Source organism: Thermomyces lanuginosus (genome assembly GCF_041956635.1).
Source record: "Thermomyces lanuginosus strain ATCC 200065 unplaced genomic scaffold VTN49scaffold_29, whole genome shotgun sequence".
NCBI classification, from domain to species: Eukaryota; Fungi; Ascomycota; class Eurotiomycetes; order Eurotiales; family Trichocomaceae; genus Thermomyces; species Thermomyces lanuginosus.
Window position 1 is genome coordinate 201259 of NW_027192363.1, and position 20425 is coordinate 221683.

Here is a 20425-nt window from a genome sequence, read left to right on the forward strand (position 1 = left end):
TTGTACTAGACAATGACAAGATTGCAGGCTATCAATCTTCCTCGGCATCTTCGACACTGGCAGCGAGATTGCGCTTTGATGCCGTTCCGCTGCTGGAACTCGGCTGGGCCTCGGAAGAGGTCGTTGTTGCTGTTGGTGCTTCTGGTGCTGCTGTTGTGGGAGCAGCGCCTTTCTCCTGTGATTTCGAGACCGCAGCTTTCGCTTTCTTTGGCTTCTTCTTCTTCTTCTATACAGTGCATGTTAGAGTGCAATACAAGATAGTGCGAAAGAGCTAATAGCTTACCTCGTTCCACGCCCAAAGTGGCTTGAAACTGTCGATAAAGCCCACATCCTCGAACAGATTCGGGAACAGCCAGATACCAGGCGGCACCACAAACACTGTGACGCAAAATAGAATCAAACGGACGATCGCCAGGGCGAAGAACAGACCCAGCAATCCCAACATGCCCACACTGAGGTACCACACACCCTGCCGCAGCATGATCGGCCACAGCGGGAAGAGGACGATGGCGAAGATGCCGATCACGAACGCGGCGGCCAGCGCCTTTTGCTTCCATTGTGGACCTTCGTAGAGCCAAACGTAGTGCGTCATCGGGTCCGTGTCCTGGTGCTGCTCGACCTTAACGGTCCAGAGGCCCTTGACCCGCTTGCCCTTGTTGTAGTTGGAGCTGACCTTGGAGACGCGCAGAGCGAGGAACGAGAGTGGGAGGAGCTTGAACGCATTCTCCGCAGAGGCGCGGTCCGTCACTGGCGGCAGGAGCTTGTTCTTCGCGGCGGCTTTCTGGTACTCGGGCGATTCAAGCGCGCGGAGGGCTCGTTTAACTGGCGCCATGTCAGTAATTAAGTTGTCATTTAGAATGAAGAGAAGGATTACCCTTGAACATCTCCCTTCGCTGACCATCGAGAATACACGTGCGCGCCTTCAGATTCTGCGAGCGCAGCCACTTGGCCAGCGCGATCGCCTTGGGATTCGGCGGCGCATTTGGATTAACAGACACCTGCTGCTGAACATGCTGCACATGCTGCACCTGCGGCTGCCCTTGCCCTTGTTGTCCTTGTCCTTGCCCTTGGCCCTGAGTCTGACCCTGCCCTCCTTGTTGCTGCTGCTGTTGCATTTGCTGTTGCATTGCTGCTCGCTGCTGCAGAGCGCGCATCCGCAGTTGATTGATGTATTGCTCCGGTGTCATGCCCGCTTTGGCCGCCTCCGCATTGAGCTGCTCCCGCTGCATCTTGCTGAACTCTTCAACCGTCATGCCTCGCTTCGCGGCTTCGGCGGCGATCTGCTGTTGCATGTGTTGTTGCAGCGCCGCAAATTGCTGCGGCGTCATTCCCGGCGGGGGAGCGGCCATGGTTCTCTGCTGGTTTGTGCTATATGGAAGAAACGGGTTCAAGCACAAAAGCAGAAGATGTCATGGGAAAAGGAGAGTTGATGACGTCCAAAAGGCCAGTTGTTTCATACGCAGGTTTCCTAAAAGGGAAAGGTGGCTCATTCCGCCTCTCCTCGGTTCATCCCGCAATGCATGAAATCTAGCCAGGGTGGTTTCCTCCCCCACGGCGTAGAGTCTCCCTTGTCGCTCGACATATACACTTTGCTCACAAAGGCGAACGCTGGAGCGCAATGTCCCGGTCGGCCGGGCCAGAATATTACCTACAAGAGACCCTGATGCGCACCGGCAACTCGCTCCGCCATGTCTGGCACCTACACCCAGGATACTTCGCTCCTCAATGACTCATTCTGGGTGGTTCTCCTGGTATGTCGCGAAATGGCCTGATTATCAGCTGAAATCTGTTAACCTGCTCGCGCAGAGCCAGCGCGATGTCGCGGCCCAGGTGCCAATCAACTTCGTCACTAATCCCACCATCTCCCTCACGGCGGCCTGTTTCGGAGACAGGTCCTACAATGGCGTCGATGGCTCCCTGTGTCTGTCGAACCTCTTGACGATTGGCTACCGCCGGATCATCATCGATGTGTTCTGGTCCCACCAGAGGCGACGATGGCAGCTGTGCCCAGTCACGCTGCCATCCAAGCCGTCAGGGTCGGCCAGCGTGCAGCATAATCTGGGCCCGTATACGTGCGACGACGGGATGGGCCTGAGCACAATAATGAACTTGCTGCGCGAGTATTTCCGCGAAACTGAGGAGGCTACTGAGAGACAAATGCTGTATATCATACTTAATATCCATGCCGCACGCGATCCTAACGCGCCAAATCAACCATCGCGACATCTTTCATCGCAGGAGCTTCCTTCTGGTGGTTCTCTTCTGGGCACGCTTTTCCGACAGGAATTGACTCCGTTCATATACACGCCGGCAGACCTACGCCACGATCGCAGCAACCTCAATGAATCGTGGTTTCGGGATACCACGAGCCTGACACATCCAATGAACGGTTTCTTTACCGTAGAAGAAAAAGACAACGGAATTCAAACAACGCCGGATGGGTGGCCATGCGAGGCATACTTTTTCACCCGTGGGGATTGGAGGCTGCTGGTGGGCTGGGGTTCGGTTGATTCGCAAATGCAGGGCTATGACTTTGCCAGCGATCGTAACGTGATTTTCTCTTCAAATGAAATCACAAATCATATTAGTACTACGGTGACCTCGAGTGGCAGCGGCCTGCAGTCGGAATGCTTCTTCGACCCGGACAAAACTGACATTGGCGCGGTAAACGCGTCGTGGGCCGAGACCAATTTGGCCACGAACCTGACGCTCAGTTACGAGACCTCTCTGCTACTGCGCAATGCCACTGCTTGTGGCTTCTCGCCGGTAATCAACGTGACATTGAATGGAAAAAGTGCGGATGTGGACGTGGATCCGTATCGGAATCTGTCTATGTCGTCTGCATGGTCCTGGGCGCTAGGCGAGCCGCAGAATATCAGCATCCTCCCGAATGCGGACTCGATCTTCGATCCCAACAGGCTGTTCCGTTGCGCCGTCATGGACATCAACTCGACAGGCCACTGGCGAGCCGGCAATTGCTCTGACGAGTACCGCGCGGCCTGTCGGGTTGACGGGTCCCCATACTCGTGGGTGATTTCCGACGACAGGAGCGAATTCTCCGACGCCGTCGATCTCTGCCCCAGCGGGACATTTTTTGATGTCCCGCGCACGGGGCTGGACAATTCCTATCTCTACCAGGCCGCGCAGACTACGCTAGGTGGAGAAGAGAAGTTCATCTGGCTAAACCTCAACTCGCTGGATGTGCAATACTGCTGGGTCCTGGGCGGTGTTAATGGGACATGCGTCTACACCGCGGACGCCGCAGACGTCCGGCGCAAAACCATTCTGATACCTACGATCGCGGCCATTGTGATCCTTCTCATCACGGCGCTGACGCTTTTTATCAAGTGCAACGCGAACCGGCGGACCTCCCGGAGACGCAAGCGTGTTATTGAGGGCTGGGAATACGAGGGTGTGCCGTCATAATGGCTAGTATATAGCACAAGCAACGCCCTTCGTTCTTCACTGTCAAGCTCTCACTGTCGGTCAGTCGGCCTATCAGGCGATGACGCAGGATCACGTGATAACCCCGCGGAGCCTCATTCATCGATTGCGTGGAAACAAAGGATTGAGAACTTGACAGTACAAAAAGTCCAACCCAGATGAGTCCGCACATCGCGTCTTGGCGGAGCGAAGAATGTCACCGGATATAAATTCTCTGCCTCCGTCACGCTCGACGTCGGCATCGCCGCGTCAACTCCGCAACCAGTGGCCACATTCGAACAGCAGCAACGCGAACGCGGGGGATCAGTCCGCACCGCAGTCTCCAAGCGTGAACCCCATGCCGGTGAACAGCGGCGGCGGCGGAGACCTCTCGCATCGCTCGTCGGTGAGCCGGCGCAGCTCACCGAGGAGTAATCGGCAGTCGATCTCGGAAAGTCGGCGACGATCTGGGATCGCAGGGTATTTGAACATAGGAGATACGGAGCCTCCATCCGCCACGTCGTTCCGCACGGCGAGCCCGAGCAGCCTGGGCGGAAGCTCGATCATTGGCACGGGGGATCCGCATCACCATCGTGCGCTGTCTCTCGGCGAGCTACATCAGGAACTGGAGCAGGAGCAGGAGGCGCAAGTAGTATGTATCCGAGGACTTACGAACACTGGCGAGTAACTGATGATTATTGTAGAATCGCCTCCTCCAATTAATCCGACAGCAGCAAGCGCAACTTCAGCAGCTCCAGCAACAACAGCAGCAACAGCAACAGCAGCATTCTATCAGCGCTGTCGAAGACCCCACCACCACGCCAAGCTCCGAACGCGCACCACCGTCATCATCCATTCCCCCGATCCCCATCCGCCCGGTACCCCGCCGCAGCTCGCGCAACTCCAGCCTCGCCGCATCGCCGAGCCTGGATCCGGCACAGGCGAGCGTTGGCTCCGAGTGGTCCATGCTGGGTGAGTCGTCTCAGTCTCAATCCCACCACCACTACCAGGCCGAAGCCGCGATGCTCGCGCGCGAGAACCAGATGCTGCGCATGCGTGTGAGGGAACTGGAGCGGCAGCTGGCCGAGTTGTCTGCGTCACAATCCCAGTCTCAGTCTCAGCAAGGCAGCACTACTACCACGCAATCGCCAACGGACACGCAACAGCAGCCGACTGAGCAGAGCGAGTCAGGGCCGAGTAGTAGTCTGGCAACACCGGCGGCAACGGAAGACAAGACTTAAACCTCGATCGTTTTCTTTATTCACGGTGTACTTTTTTTATTCTAGGATTTGGATCGGTTGGTTCGGACATGATTAGGGTCGTTGTATCATAGCTACTACACGCTGCGCGTGCTTGTAGTGGTTTACTGAGCTAATCAACTAATCAACAAATAATAGAGCGATGTTCTCTGAAACGAGGTCTAAACGATACTATGTATGAAACCACTTTTAGTTCGCTAATCCCTCCACATGTATGTACAATATACAAAAAACATCTAAGTTCTGATATGGATATCATCACAGCTTGGCCTTCTCCTGCTCGGCCAACAGATCCGGCATGAGCAGATCCCGCACCTCCATCGCTGCCTGGTTGAGATAGTAGCTCATCCGGTCCGCGCCGAGGCGTTTGCAGACGATGTTAAAGTTCAGACTAATCTCATGTTAGCGGATCGATTCTATTAAAGGGAAAGGATGGCAGGTGGGAATAGAATACCTGTCCTCATTGATCATGTACGCAATTCCATAACCCTGGTCAATCACCTGGCTCCAGCCGTATCCGTTGAAGTACTCCGAGCTTAGCTGCGAAGTGGACAGGAACCACGAGGAGCTGTACGAGTAGGCAGGGTCTCGGTATATCGCCGGAAGGGGCTCGCCCTCGCGGAGGAGCTTCTTCAGACCGAACAGGTGACGGTCGACACCGTGACCGTCGCTGGCGTCCAGGGTGTATTGCGTGTGCGCGGCGAGCGCCTTGCGGAACAACTTGACGACCTCCTCACGCGGCACGTTGGGGTCCTCGTGTGCGCGGCAGAAGGCCACGCTCTCCTCGGAGACGGTTCGGGTGGTCTCCGTGCGGCCCTCCTGGTATTTGCGTGTCGTGGCCGACTCGTATGTCGGGCGGTTGACGCCGTACATCTTGTAGTAAGCCAGCTGGATCAGCATCTGCACGTAGGCGTCGGGGCTGCACTTGAACTTCTTGATCAGTCCCTTGCCGTAGCCCTGGAAGGCTTGCACGCGCAGCTCGTGTTGCGCAATGTGGTTCCGGTGCTCGTGCAGTGCCTCGCTGATCGCCTTCTCGACCTCTGCATTGAGCTCGAACCGAATCACGGCCGGCTCCGTCAGCGTCGACCGCACCGTCGGGTTGTCAAAGTCCAGCTTGTTGCCAAAGATCATCTTATTGACGTAGTCGTTGATCCGGTGCGTGGGAGTACCGTCCATCATGCTGTGCTCACCCATGAAGCCCGCCGTGCCATTGTCGTTGATGATGAACTGCAGAGGCTTGTCGAACCACCGATTGCACCCGTCGCCGTGCCAGTACTGGTGAGCCCGCTCCTCCAGTGTCACCGGGGCCGCATCATCGAGACAGACCAGGAAACCAGACGATTCAATGTCCCGCAAGGCTTGCGCGTTCACGGGGCTGGCCTCGAGCAGCTTCTTCCGCGACGCCGCCCAGTGGTCTCGGTTTGCCGCAGTCAGTACACCGACCGGTGGGACGGGGTGCTCTGCCAGCTTGTAAATGCGCTCGAACTGCTTCTGCAGCTCCGCCGTCGTGAGCTGCTGTCCGTCCACCACAATGGGCAGCTTGAAGAACTGATTCTTCCGGACGACAATGATATACTGATTCTCCTGCGGGGGATAGGTCTCGACATAGTCCGCGCCTTCTCGAGGAATCCGGCAGCAGTTGAACATGTACTGGTACGAGCTCATGGCCATAGGCAACTTGCGGAGATACTCCGGCTCCAGCGAGCGATCATCCACTTGCCGCTTGAAGTCGAGAACCGCGGTCGTAATCGACGCCGCCCGCGCAGCGGGATTGCGGCGCTTACGGTCATCACGGTACGAGTAGAAATACGACACATACGGAACAACGGGGTCGCGGTAGCCCAGGTATGCCGCGTGGTTCCACCACTCGGTCAACCAATTCTTGATATTGGGGTCGTTGCGGCGCTCCAGCAGTCTCTTCTGCAGCGGCTCGCCTTCACCACCGGGCTTGATGAACTCGTGCACCGCCTTGGATGTCCGCTCGTATTCCTCAGGCGTCAGCAGCGGACGCACGGACTTTAGGTACCTCCGGCCAGTCTCCTCCAGGGAGGGCACAGGAAGACGGGGCAGAGAGTCCTCAAACCGCAGCATGCGGCCTTTGGACAGATCCTCCCTATACCCTAAATTTCGCCAAAGCTTAACTTAGCATGCCTTGTTTCTGACTCCGGTTGAACCCTGACGTCATACCTTCTGGGACGGAGGATTGCTTTCGGCGTTGCGGCGCCATGCTGAGAATCTGACAATCTGTGAGTCGGTGCTCCCATGACTATCGTATATCAATCGCCCATACCGGCGAGGGAATGCCAAATCGCGGAGAAGCGCGTCCAGCGGCAGAAATCAGACGGCTTCTAGCAGAAGCCAGTAACATCCCCTCGGCTAATGGTTGAAATATACTGCAAATACAGTGGTTTTCAGGGCGGAGAAGGAGATCTCACTGCTATAAGTAGTGTAGCAGCTGGAGAACTGGCATGAAGCCATGTGAAGGCTTTAATACTCTGCTTCATCTGACCAGGGCATCTCCGTCATACCTCGGCTGGACGGAATATTACGTAACAGCCAAGCCTCGGCTTAAGATTGGCCCGTGATTCTTCCGATGCTACTAGAAAAAGTAATGATTTGCGAATCATAAACCTTCAAATTTGAATAATTTTGAAACATTTTGAAATAACTTTTGCACACCCACACCCCACAGCGGCACACCCAACCCTAAAAAATAATTTTTGCTATCGGCTCGACAAGATATCAACAGTCCATTCACGCTCTTCTCGCGGCCGGTTTCGTGCTTGTAAATTGTCTGTCAGCCTGGCTTCCCTACCGTTTAGGTTCAAAGGCTCAGACGGCGCCGCCATGGCGCCCATCGTGCAGCACCACCATCGGCCGACCACCAAGGTCACACACAAGCCGTTCAAGAGCAGACATGCAAGCAAGGGTGCCATCAAGGCCCGAGAAAAGGGTATGGAGTTGCGGCCAGCATGATAGTAGTCACACTAATCCAGCCATTTCATATAGGCAAAGCTGAGCGCGAAAAGGGCGTTCGGCGAACACCTCATCAAGTTGTCATGTCGAAACTAGATCGCAAGAACCAAGCCCGCCAGAGGCTCCTTCAGAAACAACAGGAGCGAGCGCAAACGATCAGTATATTCTCCGGACAGAATGGTGCTCCTCGACAGACGGCAATCGTGCCCCTGGCCGAATCGATTAATGTTGCCGCCGTGATCCGCGCGCTGAACGAAAGCGTCGATGTGCCCAGCGATGTCTCAGGCAATATATCCGGCGATAGCATTGCACGTGTGCGCATCGACCGATTCAAGCAAAATCTCATGTTCATGCCCGCAAAGTATGATCTGATCAATGCGCTGGACGTATGTCGGGTTGCCGATTTTGTGATTCTGGTCCTGCCAACGGATGTCGAGGTAGAGGAGGAAGGGGAGAACATTTTGCGCTCGATCGAGGGCCAAGGCATTTCGAACGTTCTCGTCATGGCCCAAGGATTGAATCAGATCGAGCCTCCTAAGAAACGGCCACAAGTCATCTCGTCACTGAAGTCGTTCATCAACCATTTCTTCCCCACAGTCGAGAGGGTCCTGTCTGTCGACTCAAGGCAAGAATGCTCGAATGCCGTGCGGACATTGTGCACGGCCACACCAAAGGGAATCCATTGGCGAGACGATCGAAGCTGGATGTTGATTGAGAACGTGTCGTGGCCCGACACAGCGGACGGCGAGACGGTGGACGACGTCGTCGTGACGGGCGTGGTGCGAGGCAAAGGCCTCAAGGCGGATCGGATTGTCCACATCCCCGGCTGGGGTGATTTCCAGGTGAGCTCCATCACCGCCGCACCGCTGCCTACTGGGCGAGGGAAAAAGGACGACGTCATGGCCGTCGACGACACGGATGGTCCCCAGGTGCTGGATCAACCGACCGCAGACTGCGACGACATGGCGATCGTCGCACCGGAGGAAATCGAAATGGAGGATGAAATGCCCGAGCCGACGGAGCGAAAAGGCGTGCTCATTGACGACCATCACTATTTCTCTGACAATGAGTCGGAGGACGAGATTCCAAGAGCAAAGAGGGTTCCACGGGGAACCTCTGCGTACCAATCTGCCTGGTATCTGGAGGACGATTCCGACTCGGGCTCGGATATGGTCGACCTCCAAAACGACGTAGAGGACGTCCAAATGGACGATGCTGAGGAGGGTCGGCCCGAAGACGGTGTCTTCCCAGAAAACAACCAGGACGCCATGACGGAAGCCGGGCCGTCAGAATACCCACAATCAGAAGCGTTCCAGGACCGGTCACTGGAGGACGCGGACGAGCGTGCGCAGCTGGAAGCCTACCGAGCCAGCCGTCGCAAGGAGGAAAAAGAAGACCTGGAATTCCCCGACGAGATTGAGTTGCACCCGAACGTGCTGGCACGGGAGCGGCTCGCTAAGTACCGCGGCCTCAAGAGTCTGCGGACCAGCCGATGGGAGACGTCGGAGGACCGACCGTACGAGCCGGAGGACTGGCGGCGGTTGCTGCAGTTCGCTGATTTCCGGGCTACACGCAACAAAGTGATCCGTGAGGCGTTGGTCGGCGGTGTTAACCCGGGCGTGCGCGTCGACGTGCATCTGCGCGCGGTGCCCGCCTCGCTCCGCAAGGCACAGTCGCCCGTGGCGCTCTTCTCCCTGTTGCGCCACGAGCACAAGCACTCCGTCGTCAACATCAACGTCACGTTGAGCTCGTCGGCGGAGCGCCCAATCAAATCCAAGGACGAGCTCATCTTCCAGTGCGGCCCGCGCCGTCTCGTCGTGAATCCGATCTTCTCTGCTGCTGGAAACACACCCAACAACGTGCACAAGTTCGACCGCTTCCTGCACCCAGGACGCAGCGCGATCGCCTCGTACATCGGGCCGGTGACATGGGGTGCGGTTCCTGTGCTGGTTTTCCGCCGAAGGAACCAGAAACTCGACGACAACGACGAACAAGATGGGGCGGATGCCATGGATTCTTCGGACGACAAGGAAGGCCTCGATCTCGTCGCCACCGGCACGGTCGTCGCAGCAGACCCAGCCCGTGTCGTCGCCAAGCGGGTCATCCTGACGGGCCACCCGTTCAAGATCCACAAGCGCGTCGTGACGGTGCGGTACATGTTCTTTAACGCCGAAGACGTCAACTGGTTCAAGGCGCTCCCGCTATGGACCAAGCACGGCCGCAGCGGATACATCAAGGAGAGCCTGGGCACTCACGGCTACTTCAAAGCGACGTTTGATGGCCGAATTCATCCACAGGATACCATCGGAATCAGTTTGTATAAGCGGGTGTTCCCGCGAAAGGCACGGCCGGTGGAGGAGGTCTACAACAATACCCAGTAGATTGATTCTTTTTAAGTAGTATTCACGATGTTCATGAGCATGGGTTTGGGTGGTGCTTAGGATGGCCGGTTCGATCATCTAGAGATGAATACATTTGTTCGATGGTTTGCCCAAAAGCTAGAACGAGACCGTAGGATAACTGGAAGAACAAGCCTCTTCGTTAGACATTTGACTGTTCCTGGATGGTCAGCCCGTCCAAGACATTAACACTATTTTCCTGCTACTGGATTTGCTACTGCAGCATTGCTCTGGATGGTCGCAGGCCCAATTCACTACGCAGGAGAAATCTACCGAATGGAAGTCAGGCATCAACCAGTCATCATTAACACGGAGTTCTCGGAGCACAACTGGACGACATGAGATGGAGATCAAGCAGCCGGGATATAAAAAAAAAAGTCAAACACCTCTTTAAGGCAAAACGCACCCAACGCCCAACCGGAAGAGCCCAACCGGAAGAACACAATAAGAGCCGAATATTCAAACACGGAGCACTAAGGCTCGAGCCAAACTCATCAACCCATCCTGGTAGTAGATAAATAAAACGTATCAACACATGGAATTATGGAAACATATCGCCGCAAAATAGCTCATGCAGCGATGGAGCAATGCCCCAAGCAAATCAGCCAGCTGCTCACGAAGACTTCCCGGGGCCGTGGAAATCGAATTCGCCGGCTGGCCAAATGCAGTGCACTTGCCTGGTCTTGAGACGGAGTGAAACGGAGTGAATCAACCAAAATTCCCCAAGACCCAACAGAATGACACGAACAACGGACGCCATGCTAGATGTCACGCGTGAAGAAATGCGAGACGTGCGACGAGAGATGAATCGAAGAGAAAAAGAGCAATATCCCGACATAACTCCCAGACAATATTTCCCAAGACGCCGACATGCTCGAACGCCAACAAAGTTCTCTCCTCAAAGCCCTCTCTCAAACGTTGTACATCATGAGGCAGTGCCCTTTTGCCGTTTTCCGCCAACGCGAGGGCTCGCCTTCACTTTCGCTGCTCCAGCCGGCCCGGTTGCTGTCCCGTTGGCCTCCACACCACCAGTGCCTTCCTCCCCTTCCGTCTTTACCGTGCTGGCCCGACGGCGCTTCTGAGGGACATTGGGGCTGGCGTTGCCACTGGTTACTTGATTCCCATTGCTGCCCAGCGCGGCCTGGTTAGCGGGAATCATCATGCCGGGGCCGGTTAGCTGGCTTGGAGCAGGACTGGGATGCGCCGAATTGGCCGGGTGCGGAGACCCTTGTACACCCGGCAACCCCATGTTCACAGTCGACGGTGATGCAAATTGGGTTGGCCCGTTGATGTTGGGAGTCCGCTGTGCCGGCATCTGCTGCATTGCTACGTTCATGTTGACCGATGCTGAGGCCATTTGCAGCGTCACCTGCTTCAGGGCATCCATCGGGCTGAGATCCTGGTTGGCCAATGCATGACTGAACACCATCGACATTTGCGACAACGTCTCCGCAATCTCCAGGAAACCTTGGACCCCGGGTGGGATGCCGTTCTCATTGATCAATGACTCGGGAATTCCCACACCAGCCGACGTCGGCAGCTTCTGTGCACGCTTGTTGGCGGTCTTGGACAGTCTCGGGCTCTGCTTTGGGTCTACGACTTCCGGCGGCTGTAATAGGCTGCGGGGAACGTATTCCCTGAAACTCGACACCGACAGGTCGATGACATCAAACTTCAATTCATTGTTGATGATCGCTCTGACACCTCCAGTCACAAAAAGCTACAATGAGTCAGCCCGATGGATCAGAGCTTCCAATTGGGACTCACGTACCTGGCATTCATTCGTAAACCAGTAAATCGTCGTTGCCCGGGGACAATCCAAGACCCGGTTGCCGTTCGGCAACAGACTCTCGCGAATACCTTGGCTATCAACAAAGGTCTGGATCTTCTTGATTCCATTATTATACAGGGTGTAGTAGTATCGTGGTAGGATGGATGTGGCCACTTCGAAGGATTTCGTCCCCGAGGTCGACGTGAGAACCGCCTGGCGGAGTACGCCGACGCCGGGCATCATCCCATGCGTGTTGTAGAAGCGATCTACGAACTGCTGCCAATATGGCAGATCCGCGTCACTCTGCAAATTGATCAGCAACATCTTCACCAATGTCGATACCAAGAAGACTTACCGGACTATTAGCTAGCGTCTCAAAAAAGTGATTCAGAAGCGCCCTGCTTTGTGATTGTCGCGCGGCCATTGCTTGCTGTTGCTGTGCGAGAAGCAGTTGCTGTTGATGGTGCAGATGCTGCAGCTGCGGCTGTGTCAATGCGGCAGCTTGTGGCTGACTCGTTGGCGGCTGTGTTTGTGCCTGTGACGATGGCGGTTGACTTGTCGGCATCTGCGGCTGTGACTGCTGCGCCTGGGACGCCGGCTGATGTGGAGGGTTTGTCGTCGGCTGGGGCCCGCCATGCGCTCCCTGCTGCGGCGGCTGCTGCGGAGCCGAATGTGGGGGAGCATTTGGAGGCTGCTGTGACGGTGTAGCGCTAGCCGGCGCCGTTGACGGTGCAGAAGTCGCGGTCGAGGGAGGCATCGTGGTCCGTTGTTGAGGTGTTTGTTGACCCTGGTGAGCGGCATTATTTGCTTGTTGGGCTGCCTGCTGCTGCGCCTGTTGCATCGCGAGAAACTGCTGCTGTTGCTGTATGCTCGCCGGCTGCATATGAGGCATCTGCTGATGTAGCTGAAGCATGTTCATTGGCCGCATCCCTTGGTTTTGCATGGCGGCGATTTGGGCCGCATTAAGGCCCTGCGATCCCGCCGGTAGCGACCCCGGAATACCCGGATGCTGAGCTGCTTGTTGCGCTTGTTGGGCCTGCTGCTGTTGCAGAATCATCTGGCGCTGCCTTAGGACCTGCTGGTGGTGAAGCATCTGAGGGTTATTCGCGACTACAGAGACGCAGGGACAGCTTGTCAGCATTGACCTTCAGGCAGTGGGCAATTTCCAATGTGGGGACTCACAGTTCGCAAATTGCTGCTGCTGGAGCAGATGTGTCTGAGTAGGATTCAAATGCGACAGCGCATGCGCCGGGTTTGGCACCGGACCGCCGGGGCCGGTGGTCGCGCCGGGCGGCATCGCGACCATCGGACCGGGCTGGGTAGCCTGCGGACCCGTGGCGGACGACACGCCAGGATGTAGCTGCTGGACCATACCTGTGCCAGGGCCCTGCACGCCAATGTTCGGGTGCTGAGCCTGCGCCATTGGGTGACCAGGAGGCAGACCCGCGTGCTGGGGGATGCCTTGATGGGCCGGGAATTGCTGAGTCATCATCATCGCTGTGCGACCTCGTGTCGAACCGAGCGACAGGATGGTGAAGACCCAGGAGAATCGCCGGGCCCCTGATCACAGGAGGTCGGCGGAGAAGAGAGAGGCGACGGGGTGGAAAAGTTTCGGGGACTGGAGACCGAAGGCGACGGCGGCTGCTTTAGCGCCAAGACACAGTAGGCAGGCGACGAGGCCTGGGTCGAGGTTGGACACAGGCACAGGAGGTCAAGGGCATCGATCGAGGCGCGCGAGCGGGAGAGACCGAGGAGGGATCGCGATCTGCCGGGCGTTGCGCAGCCGGTCAGGGGAGCGCAAGAAGTGGAAAAAGTACCGTACTGTCGCGATGCCGGGGTGTCTGGCGAAGGGCCGAAGAAGGGTGCCCAGTGAACAACGAAACGGGGCAATCGGGGGGAGGGGCTGAGGGAAGACCACCAGTCGCTTGAGTATAGAGACTCGTAGCAGCGCAGTCTGGCAGCAGGATCGAGCAAAGACCGAGAGTCTGGAACGATGAACTGCGCAGACGAGGCTCAAGGATGGGGATTCACGACGAGGAAATCTGCCGTCCGTCACGCCGTCGTTCCCTCCCTCCAGCCCTGGGCTGGGCTTGGCTGTGTTTTTTCGCGCATCACCCGGCACGCCATTCCGCTTTTGGAAGTCACGTGACTTAAATGCTTTTAATGGGCGCTCGTTGCCAGCCAAAATTTTTCTTCTTCAACTTCAGCATTCTCTCAGTGTTTGACATACTCTCTACAAGGACTGCTCGAATCCTATACACAGGACTCCCGGAGCAGGCTCTGGGTAGACAACTTCCGGGCTCTGTGCGATGGTCGCAGGCCATTGATTCTGTATGCAGCGTGCTCCATTGCCAGGTGAGTGCTATATTCACTTTGCTTTGAGTGAATGTCCAGCATCCATTGCAAGATGACAGCATTTTACCTTCTTCCATGGCTCTGAGTCGCCTTGAATGAGATAGTTCGGACCTCCCTTTCCCGGTGGTCTGCTACTTGCCAGTACACCTTGTCTGACCATGGATTTGACACTTTTTCGCTCAACCGCAAAATTTGCATGGCTAATGTGCTAACAGACTGTCGGCACAGGGCTCGGTGGTCGGTTTGCTCCTGCGTTTCTAGAATCCTCCATGGTCTGGTCTCCGGAATCCATACTGTGGAATGGTCAAAGACAATTCATGTCATGGCTGTATATAGAATAGGCTGTAGCTATAATCACAGGGTTTTGCAAATCATCAAATGCTCTAGATTCTTATTCCTACGTAGCAGAAATGACTAGCGCACAGCATTTTCCGTGGGAGTCCTCGTCTGCCTTTCCAGTAATCGTTGCGAGCGGAAAGAATGTTCCATCGATATCCTCGTGTTGGTCCCGAGCCGGCGGAGCGGGAACTGCGCACTTGGCCGTTGTGGGTAACCCTATCAGCCCTAAAGTCAACGTCCAGTTTGCATGCAACTAACCAGATTCGGAAGTACAAATTTTCATCGATGACTAATCTGTAAGGACCAGATGTCAGAAAGCCGAAAGCTCTTGAATGATTCTGAACGCTGACGATTTCACGGCCTGATGATCTCTCCGACTCATTCTCGGCTTCATTAAATTCTCCTACTCACCACGACCGTCAATCGATCGGTAGGAGCCGAGGAAGCCGGCCGTGGAAATGTATACCACGCTGCTCCTACCAAGCTGTCTTGCCAGGTCATGTCGAATCATTGCCGGCCGTCGATATCCTCCAGCCTTCCTCCGTTCGACTCGTCAATTCCATCAATCCTTTGTCCGGTGGTCGCCGAACCGGCCTCACGATCCTCACGACGCATCCAATGCCGCGCCCGCCGACAATGACGGAGTTACTAACGATGCCGCTCCCGAAGACCGCATAGATCCCGCAGAAGACAAAGGAACTCCGGAGGCGGAGAGCTCGGAGGCATCCTCAACAACCTCCGAGGCTGCGTCAAATAAGCCGCGCTCAGTTGGGCGAACAGGCCCTTACGGCTCAGGAATACGAAGAGCTTTAAGAAACAGGAAGCCTCCTCCAGCTTTCGCGCCACCGGCTGCTACAATCCCGACATGGTTTCGCGAGCGAAATATCTTTCGGTACTCGGATAATTCAATAGTGGAACAACGCGAAGCCCCAGTGGCCGTCGTCCAACAACCTGCGGCGACTGAGGACACAAGTGAGAAACAGGTAGTGGATGGCGGAAAAGGCAGCGATGATTCCGGCTTGCCGGGTTCGGCCGATACCCAACCCCGATATCCCTTGAGTGAAGAAGTCTGGGAGGAATTGTATGCCTCAGCGAAGGCGGGGCTGATCCTGCCACCCGCCCAGTATGCTAACGAGCCCTCGACCCTGAAATCTCACCTTCTGTTGCAGTACCCTGGCGACGATGGCATCTTGTTCCTCGATTCCGTCGTCAGGAGACTGGCCCAAGAATTGAAGGCGAAATTGATCACACTAAATGCGCAGGATATTGCTTTCCTGTGCTCTGAGCAAGACCGGGCAGACACTGGCATGACATCGCCGATCCGTTCTCTAGGCTACGAGGTGTATCGATCGCCGAGCAGCATCGCGGCCCAAGAGAACGAAGATGTCGCTAATGACGCAGACGCTGAGGAAGGCGATTTTGATTCTCCATCTCGATCCCGTGGCGACATTGGGAACGCCCGGTTCATCGCGGTCGAGAGTCCGCGGGACTTTCAATTACCCAACTGGCTAGGCCTGAAGTCCTTGGTAGCATCGATCAGTGGACCGGTCGGCGACTCATCGGGGAGTAATGGTCGAGGCGGCAACCGTGCTGAACATCGATGGCTGCGCTTAATAACGGAGCTCCTGTCGCCGACCCCTGCCCGGTCGACAACCGAAGCCAAGGAGTCGACTGGCAAAACGACAGAAGAGCGCCGTGTATCTGAACAGCCAGTCATCGTCCAGATCCAGGACTACAAAGATATCCAAGCAAGCCGGGAAGGCTCCAGGTTCCTTGCTTTGATGCAGCAGGCGATCCAGGCGCGACGGCGCGACGGCCACAAGGTCTTGATGGTGGGAACTGTTGCGCGGGATACGACTACTGATCGGGAGCTTTCGAGGTTCTCCACGGGCACCGTAGAAGATCCACTTTGCCGAACGCTAACCATTACTCCTGCCCTGAACTCCAAAGAGGTGGAAGAAATGTTCAGCGCCGATCGCAAGCGACGCACTATGGAGGTCAACATTCGCCATCTCCAGGATATGCTTCGAACACGAGTCAACGAAAAAACAATTACCGTCGATGCATCTCTGTTGAGTGACGTTTCGTGGCCACTGGGCGCTGACGCCATCAAAGAGTTTGGCCTGAGCGATGGATACTGGGGATACAATCATGTCCACCGCGTCGCAACACTGGCAATCGGATGCGTGGAGCCCAACGGAACTCTAACACTGGATCACATCCGACGGGGTATGAAACTCATCGAAGCGACCGATCGAATCCGCAACGATTGGCTCCGAGAGAAACAACCGCCTATCAATTCGCCATTGAGTGCCGAGACGAGCAGGAAAGAGAGACTTGCTGCTCTTCGCAAAACGTGCAATGCTCATGAACGGAAGCTTCTAAATGGGGTTGTGGACGCAGCTAGTATCCGCACTACGTTCGACGATGTGCACGTCCCGCCAGAGACAGTGGAAGCGCTCAAGACGCTGACTTCTCTGTCATTGATCCGACCAGAGGCATTTACGTACGGTGTCCTCGCCACGGACCGGATCCCCGGACTGCTACTCTACGGTCCTCCGGGGACGGGCAAGACTCTGCTGGCCAAGGCTGTCGCACGGGACAGTGGCGCGACAGTTCTCGAGGTCAGCGGGTCCGAAGTCTACGATATGTACGTCGGCGAGGGCGAGAAGAACGTTAAGGCCATCTTCACGCTGGCGAAGAAGCTGAGCCCGTGCGTCGTGTTCATCGACGAGGCGGACGCGATCTTTTGCTCACGGACGGGAGCCAGCAGCCGCACGTCGCATCGCGAACTGATCAACCAGTTCCTGCGGGAGTGGGACGGGATGAACGAGATGTCGGCGTTCATCATGGTAGCGACGAATCGTCCATTTGATCTGGACGATGCTGTCCTACGACGTCTTCCCCGGCGGCTACTGGTGGACCTCCCCACGGAAAAGGACCGGCGTGCGATCCTGAAGATTCACCTCAAGGACGAGAAACTGGACTCGACCATTGACCTGGACGAGCTTGCGCGGCGCACACCTCTCTACTCGGGTTCGGACCTGAAGAACCTGTGTGTGGCTGCGGCGCTCGCCTGCGTGCGAGAGGAGAATGAACTGGCCGCGAAACACACGGGCCCCGAGCCGTACCGGTTTCCGGAGCGGCGTGTCCTGTCCAAGCGACACTTTGAAAAGGGCATGGAGGAAATCAGCGCGTCGATAAGTGAGGACATGTCGTCGCTGACCGCGATCCGGCGGTTTGACGAAAAGTACGGTGACCGCAAAGGTCGGCGTCCCAAAGGCCCCGGATGGGGATTCACGCCGCCGGGTGCGCAGCCCGAAACAGACTCTGCGCGAGTGCGGACATGACTCTACTTCTTCTGCATGTGGTTTTTGCTGTCATGATGGGACTGTGATGTATTGTAAAATAGTATCTGTACTGTATTGTACTGACAAGAGGCTGGCATAGACCGTTCGTTTGTTACCTTTTGCGTACACGCTGTATTGAGAATAGTTTGTAATTTTGATCCAGCTTAATTTGGCGGGGCTCCAAGTAATTCAAAAGGGCATTCTCTCACGCATCATGAGACCTTTTTGTTCGTCATGGCGACGAGCCGGATTTTGAGGGTCACGTCCAGCAAGATGTTGTGAAGAACGTTGCGTGTGTACCTACATCTCCAGAGGCCCAGTCGCGTGAGTGGCGGCGGCGACTGTTCTTTCCTTCATCCATCAGTTCCGACTACTACTACTAGCCTGGGCCTCGCGCTTAGTAGGAACGAGGTACCAAAATTTTCTTCTCTCCCTTCCGTCTCTATACATTTGTGATGAGCAACCACTCTCCTTCCAAAGTGTTTGCGCCTTTATACCGCCACAATCGCCGATCAACATCCGCAGCGGGAATGGCAGCAGAGAATCGCGACGCGGCTATCCGAGAAGCCAAACAGTATGTCCGAGAGGTCGTGCGGAATGACTGGGAGTACGAAGCTCCGCCGGGGCTGTTTGCCGCGACGGGGGAGCACGATCAAGATCGCGAACGACAAAACCAGGAGTATGAAGGGCAGATAGATGGGGCATCCTCAACTAGCGCAGTAGTTACAACGGATGCGCCGCCGGCCCCGGCCGCGACGACGAGGGAAACACCAAAGGAAGTCGCCGGGTGGCGCCTGCGCGAGCTTGGGGACTCTGACACGGATTGGGAACCCGTGGACGTAGAGGGTTCGTCGGCGCACCCCGAAAAGGGGAGAAAGACCTCCAAACAGGAACGCAGGCGCAGACAGCGCGCGATATTAGAGGAGGAAATGAGTTGGAATCCGGGACTGCGGTTCTTTATAGAACGGCGAGATGCTTGGACGGGCGCGCGGAAGCGGCGGGAGATTGAGATTCCTCCCAAGTCGGGCCAGGCGGCAAGTGCGGAGAGCCAGCAGGATACCGAGGGCGCTCAAGAAAAGAAGCAAAGCTCTACCTCCCAGCAAGCACCTACGGAACATCTCCGAGACCTTTCCCTGATGGAAAACTCGGAATCATTGTCGCCGTCGAATGACCCGAGCGCAGAACAAGACATCTCCATTGCCGCGTCCGTCTACGATGCCGATCCTGAAGACCCCGTCGTGCCCATTATGCGGCCTTTTCTCCCAGCCACGCACCCAGTCCGGCAAGCAATCACACCATCACTCTACCAGTCCATCTACAGCAGAGTCGTCGTGCAAGGGCTCACGCCCAGCATCCCTATCAACCTTGCCGACATGACTCGCGCAATCGTTGCCGGGTGGAAAGCAGACGGGAACTGGCCGCCGAAACCAACACCCGCCGATATGCAAACGTCGAGTGTGATGGCGCGAAGGACTGCCGCAGCAGCAGCCTCCCAAAATCATCACCACCATCAACTCGGCAACAAATTACGCAAAAGCAGTTTCGACAGCCATGATGGTGGCGGCGTCACGGGCGCTGTGAAAAAGGTACTGAACATGTCTGCTCACGGCTTCCAGCACCTTCGGCGAGCAAGTCGGGGGCATAATAACCCTCCTTCCGCAGCCACTGGCGACAACGCAGACACTGCTACGAAAGTAGTGGATGAAACGGCGCAAGTCCCTGTATTAGAAGAAGGGAAGTCATGATATAAAAAAATAAAAGCAAAAACCCTCAATCTGAAGCCAGGAATGATCAGTCAAATAAATCGTAACATTCTCCGTACACATTCCATTATCTGCTATCGGCCAACTCGTCAAGATTTGTGCACCTGCGAGGCGAGGAACGCCGTACCTACTACCCTTCTTATCGTACGAATAAATCCGATCCGTGACTAGCGGAGATTACATCCACCAAATCTTCCAATCCTTCAACCGTTATTAATTTCGCATTCGAACAGGGCACTCGTCTTAGTTAATAGTACAGGTACAGGGGGTTCTAGTAATGAGGAGGAAGGTACAGTATCGATTGTACCGTGCGTATGCGGAGACTCCGTATAAGTACTCGTACACATACGAGGTACTTCCATACTCCATACATTGCTTGTAGTTTACACTGGGGAATATTACGTGTGGGTACAAGTACCCGTACAATACGGTTTGTACGGAGAATACGTACGAGTAGTTACTCGTACTCCGTACATATATACTTCGTGACTTCCCGTCCTCTATACTTGCAGTAGTACACATGTGACGTTTTGCTGAAGATTATTATGAAAAGTACCAGGAATGTAGCAAATATTGTTCTGATTTGCTAATGAATTGCGAGATCACTTCTACATAGAAAGTAGTAGTTCGGGAAGTAGTCAGTATGACAAGAACTTTGAATAGTGATTGCAGACTCTGTGCTGACCGTCCAATGTGACCATTTGGTGGTAATTTAACGGTACCAATACCAAAATATGACAGCAGTCGGTACATCTGGTAAAGTACCTGTACGACCATGACACTTCCTGAT

At 55.6% G+C, this 20425-nt stretch overlaps 10 protein-coding genes across 10 annotated transcripts; 5 read left to right on the plus strand and 5 right to left on the minus strand.

The window, feature by feature from the left end:
* Positions 1 to 31: 31 nt before the first annotated feature.
* On the minus strand, positions 32 to 1349 carry VTN49DRAFT_3561 (uncharacterized protein; the record flags this gene model as incomplete). Its single annotated transcript, XM_069411411.1, has 3 exons — positions 32 to 223; positions 284 to 822; positions 875 to 1349. 3 exons carry the CDS (start codon positions 1347 to 1349, stop codon positions 32 to 34), a joined length of 1206 nt encoding a protein of 401 aa, XP_069268032.1.
* A 339-nt stretch (positions 1350 to 1688) lies between these two features.
* On the plus strand, positions 1689 to 3426 carry VTN49DRAFT_3562 (uncharacterized protein; the record flags this gene model as incomplete). Its single annotated transcript, XM_069411412.1, has 2 exons — positions 1689 to 1751; positions 1807 to 3426. The coding sequence occupies 2 exons, from the start codon at positions 1689 to 1691 to the stop codon at positions 3424 to 3426; spliced, it is 1683 nt and encodes a 560-aa protein (XP_069268033.1).
* Positions 3427 to 3637: 211 nt separating this feature from the next.
* VTN49DRAFT_3563 (uncharacterized protein) lies at positions 3638 to 4664 on the plus strand (the record flags this gene model as incomplete). Its single annotated transcript, XM_069411413.1, has 2 exons — positions 3638 to 4075; positions 4128 to 4664. The coding sequence occupies 2 exons, from the start codon at positions 3638 to 3640 to the stop codon at positions 4662 to 4664; spliced, it is 975 nt and encodes a 324-aa protein (XP_069268034.1).
* A 276-nt stretch (positions 4665 to 4940) lies between these two features.
* VTN49DRAFT_3564 (uncharacterized protein) lies at positions 4941 to 7050 on the minus strand (the record flags this gene model as incomplete). The annotated part of the gene is made up of 4 exons (XM_069411414.1): positions 4941 to 5073; positions 5137 to 6802; positions 6870 to 6918; positions 6973 to 7050. 4 exons carry the CDS (start codon positions 7048 to 7050, stop codon positions 4941 to 4943), a joined length of 1926 nt encoding a protein of 641 aa, XP_069268035.1.
* A 479-nt stretch (positions 7051 to 7529) lies between these two features.
* Positions 7530 to 10039, plus strand: VTN49DRAFT_3565 (uncharacterized protein; the record flags this gene model as incomplete). Its single annotated transcript, XM_069411415.1, has 2 exons — positions 7530 to 7635; positions 7692 to 10039. The coding sequence occupies 2 exons, from the start codon at positions 7530 to 7532 to the stop codon at positions 10037 to 10039; spliced, it is 2454 nt and encodes an 817-aa protein (XP_069268036.1).
* A 631-nt stretch (positions 10040 to 10670) lies between these two features.
* VTN49DRAFT_3566 (uncharacterized protein) lies at positions 10671 to 10895 on the minus strand (the record flags this gene model as incomplete). The annotated part of the gene is made up of 1 exon (XM_069411416.1): positions 10671 to 10895. The coding sequence occupies one exon, from the start codon at positions 10893 to 10895 to the stop codon at positions 10671 to 10673; it is 225 nt and encodes a 74-aa protein (XP_069268037.1).
* An 87-nt stretch (positions 10896 to 10982) lies between these two features.
* VTN49DRAFT_3567 (uncharacterized protein) lies at positions 10983 to 13317 on the minus strand (the record flags this gene model as incomplete). The annotated part of the gene is made up of 4 exons (XM_069411417.1): positions 10983 to 11777; positions 11829 to 12131; positions 12184 to 12938; positions 13011 to 13317. 4 exons carry the CDS (start codon positions 13315 to 13317, stop codon positions 10983 to 10985), a joined length of 2160 nt encoding a protein of 719 aa, XP_069268038.1.
* A 2-nt stretch (positions 13318 to 13319) lies between these two features.
* Positions 13320 to 14475, minus strand: VTN49DRAFT_3568 (uncharacterized protein; the record flags this gene model as incomplete). Its single annotated transcript, XM_069411418.1, has 2 exons — positions 13320 to 13826; positions 14401 to 14475. The coding sequence occupies 2 exons, from the start codon at positions 14473 to 14475 to the stop codon at positions 13320 to 13322; spliced, it is 582 nt and encodes a 193-aa protein (XP_069268039.1).
* A 505-nt stretch (positions 14476 to 14980) lies between these two features.
* Positions 14981 to 17872, plus strand: VTN49DRAFT_3569 (uncharacterized protein; the record flags this gene model as incomplete). The annotated part of the gene is made up of 1 exon (XM_069411419.1): positions 14981 to 17872. The coding sequence occupies one exon, from the start codon at positions 14981 to 14983 to the stop codon at positions 17870 to 17872; it is 2892 nt and encodes a 963-aa protein (XP_069268040.1).
* Positions 17873 to 18402: 530 nt separating this feature from the next.
* Positions 18403 to 19617, plus strand: VTN49DRAFT_3570 (uncharacterized protein; the record flags this gene model as incomplete). The annotated part of the gene is made up of 1 exon (XM_069411421.1): positions 18403 to 19617. The coding sequence occupies one exon, from the start codon at positions 18403 to 18405 to the stop codon at positions 19615 to 19617; it is 1215 nt and encodes a 404-aa protein (XP_069268041.1).
* Positions 19618 to 20425: the final 808 nt, after the last annotated feature.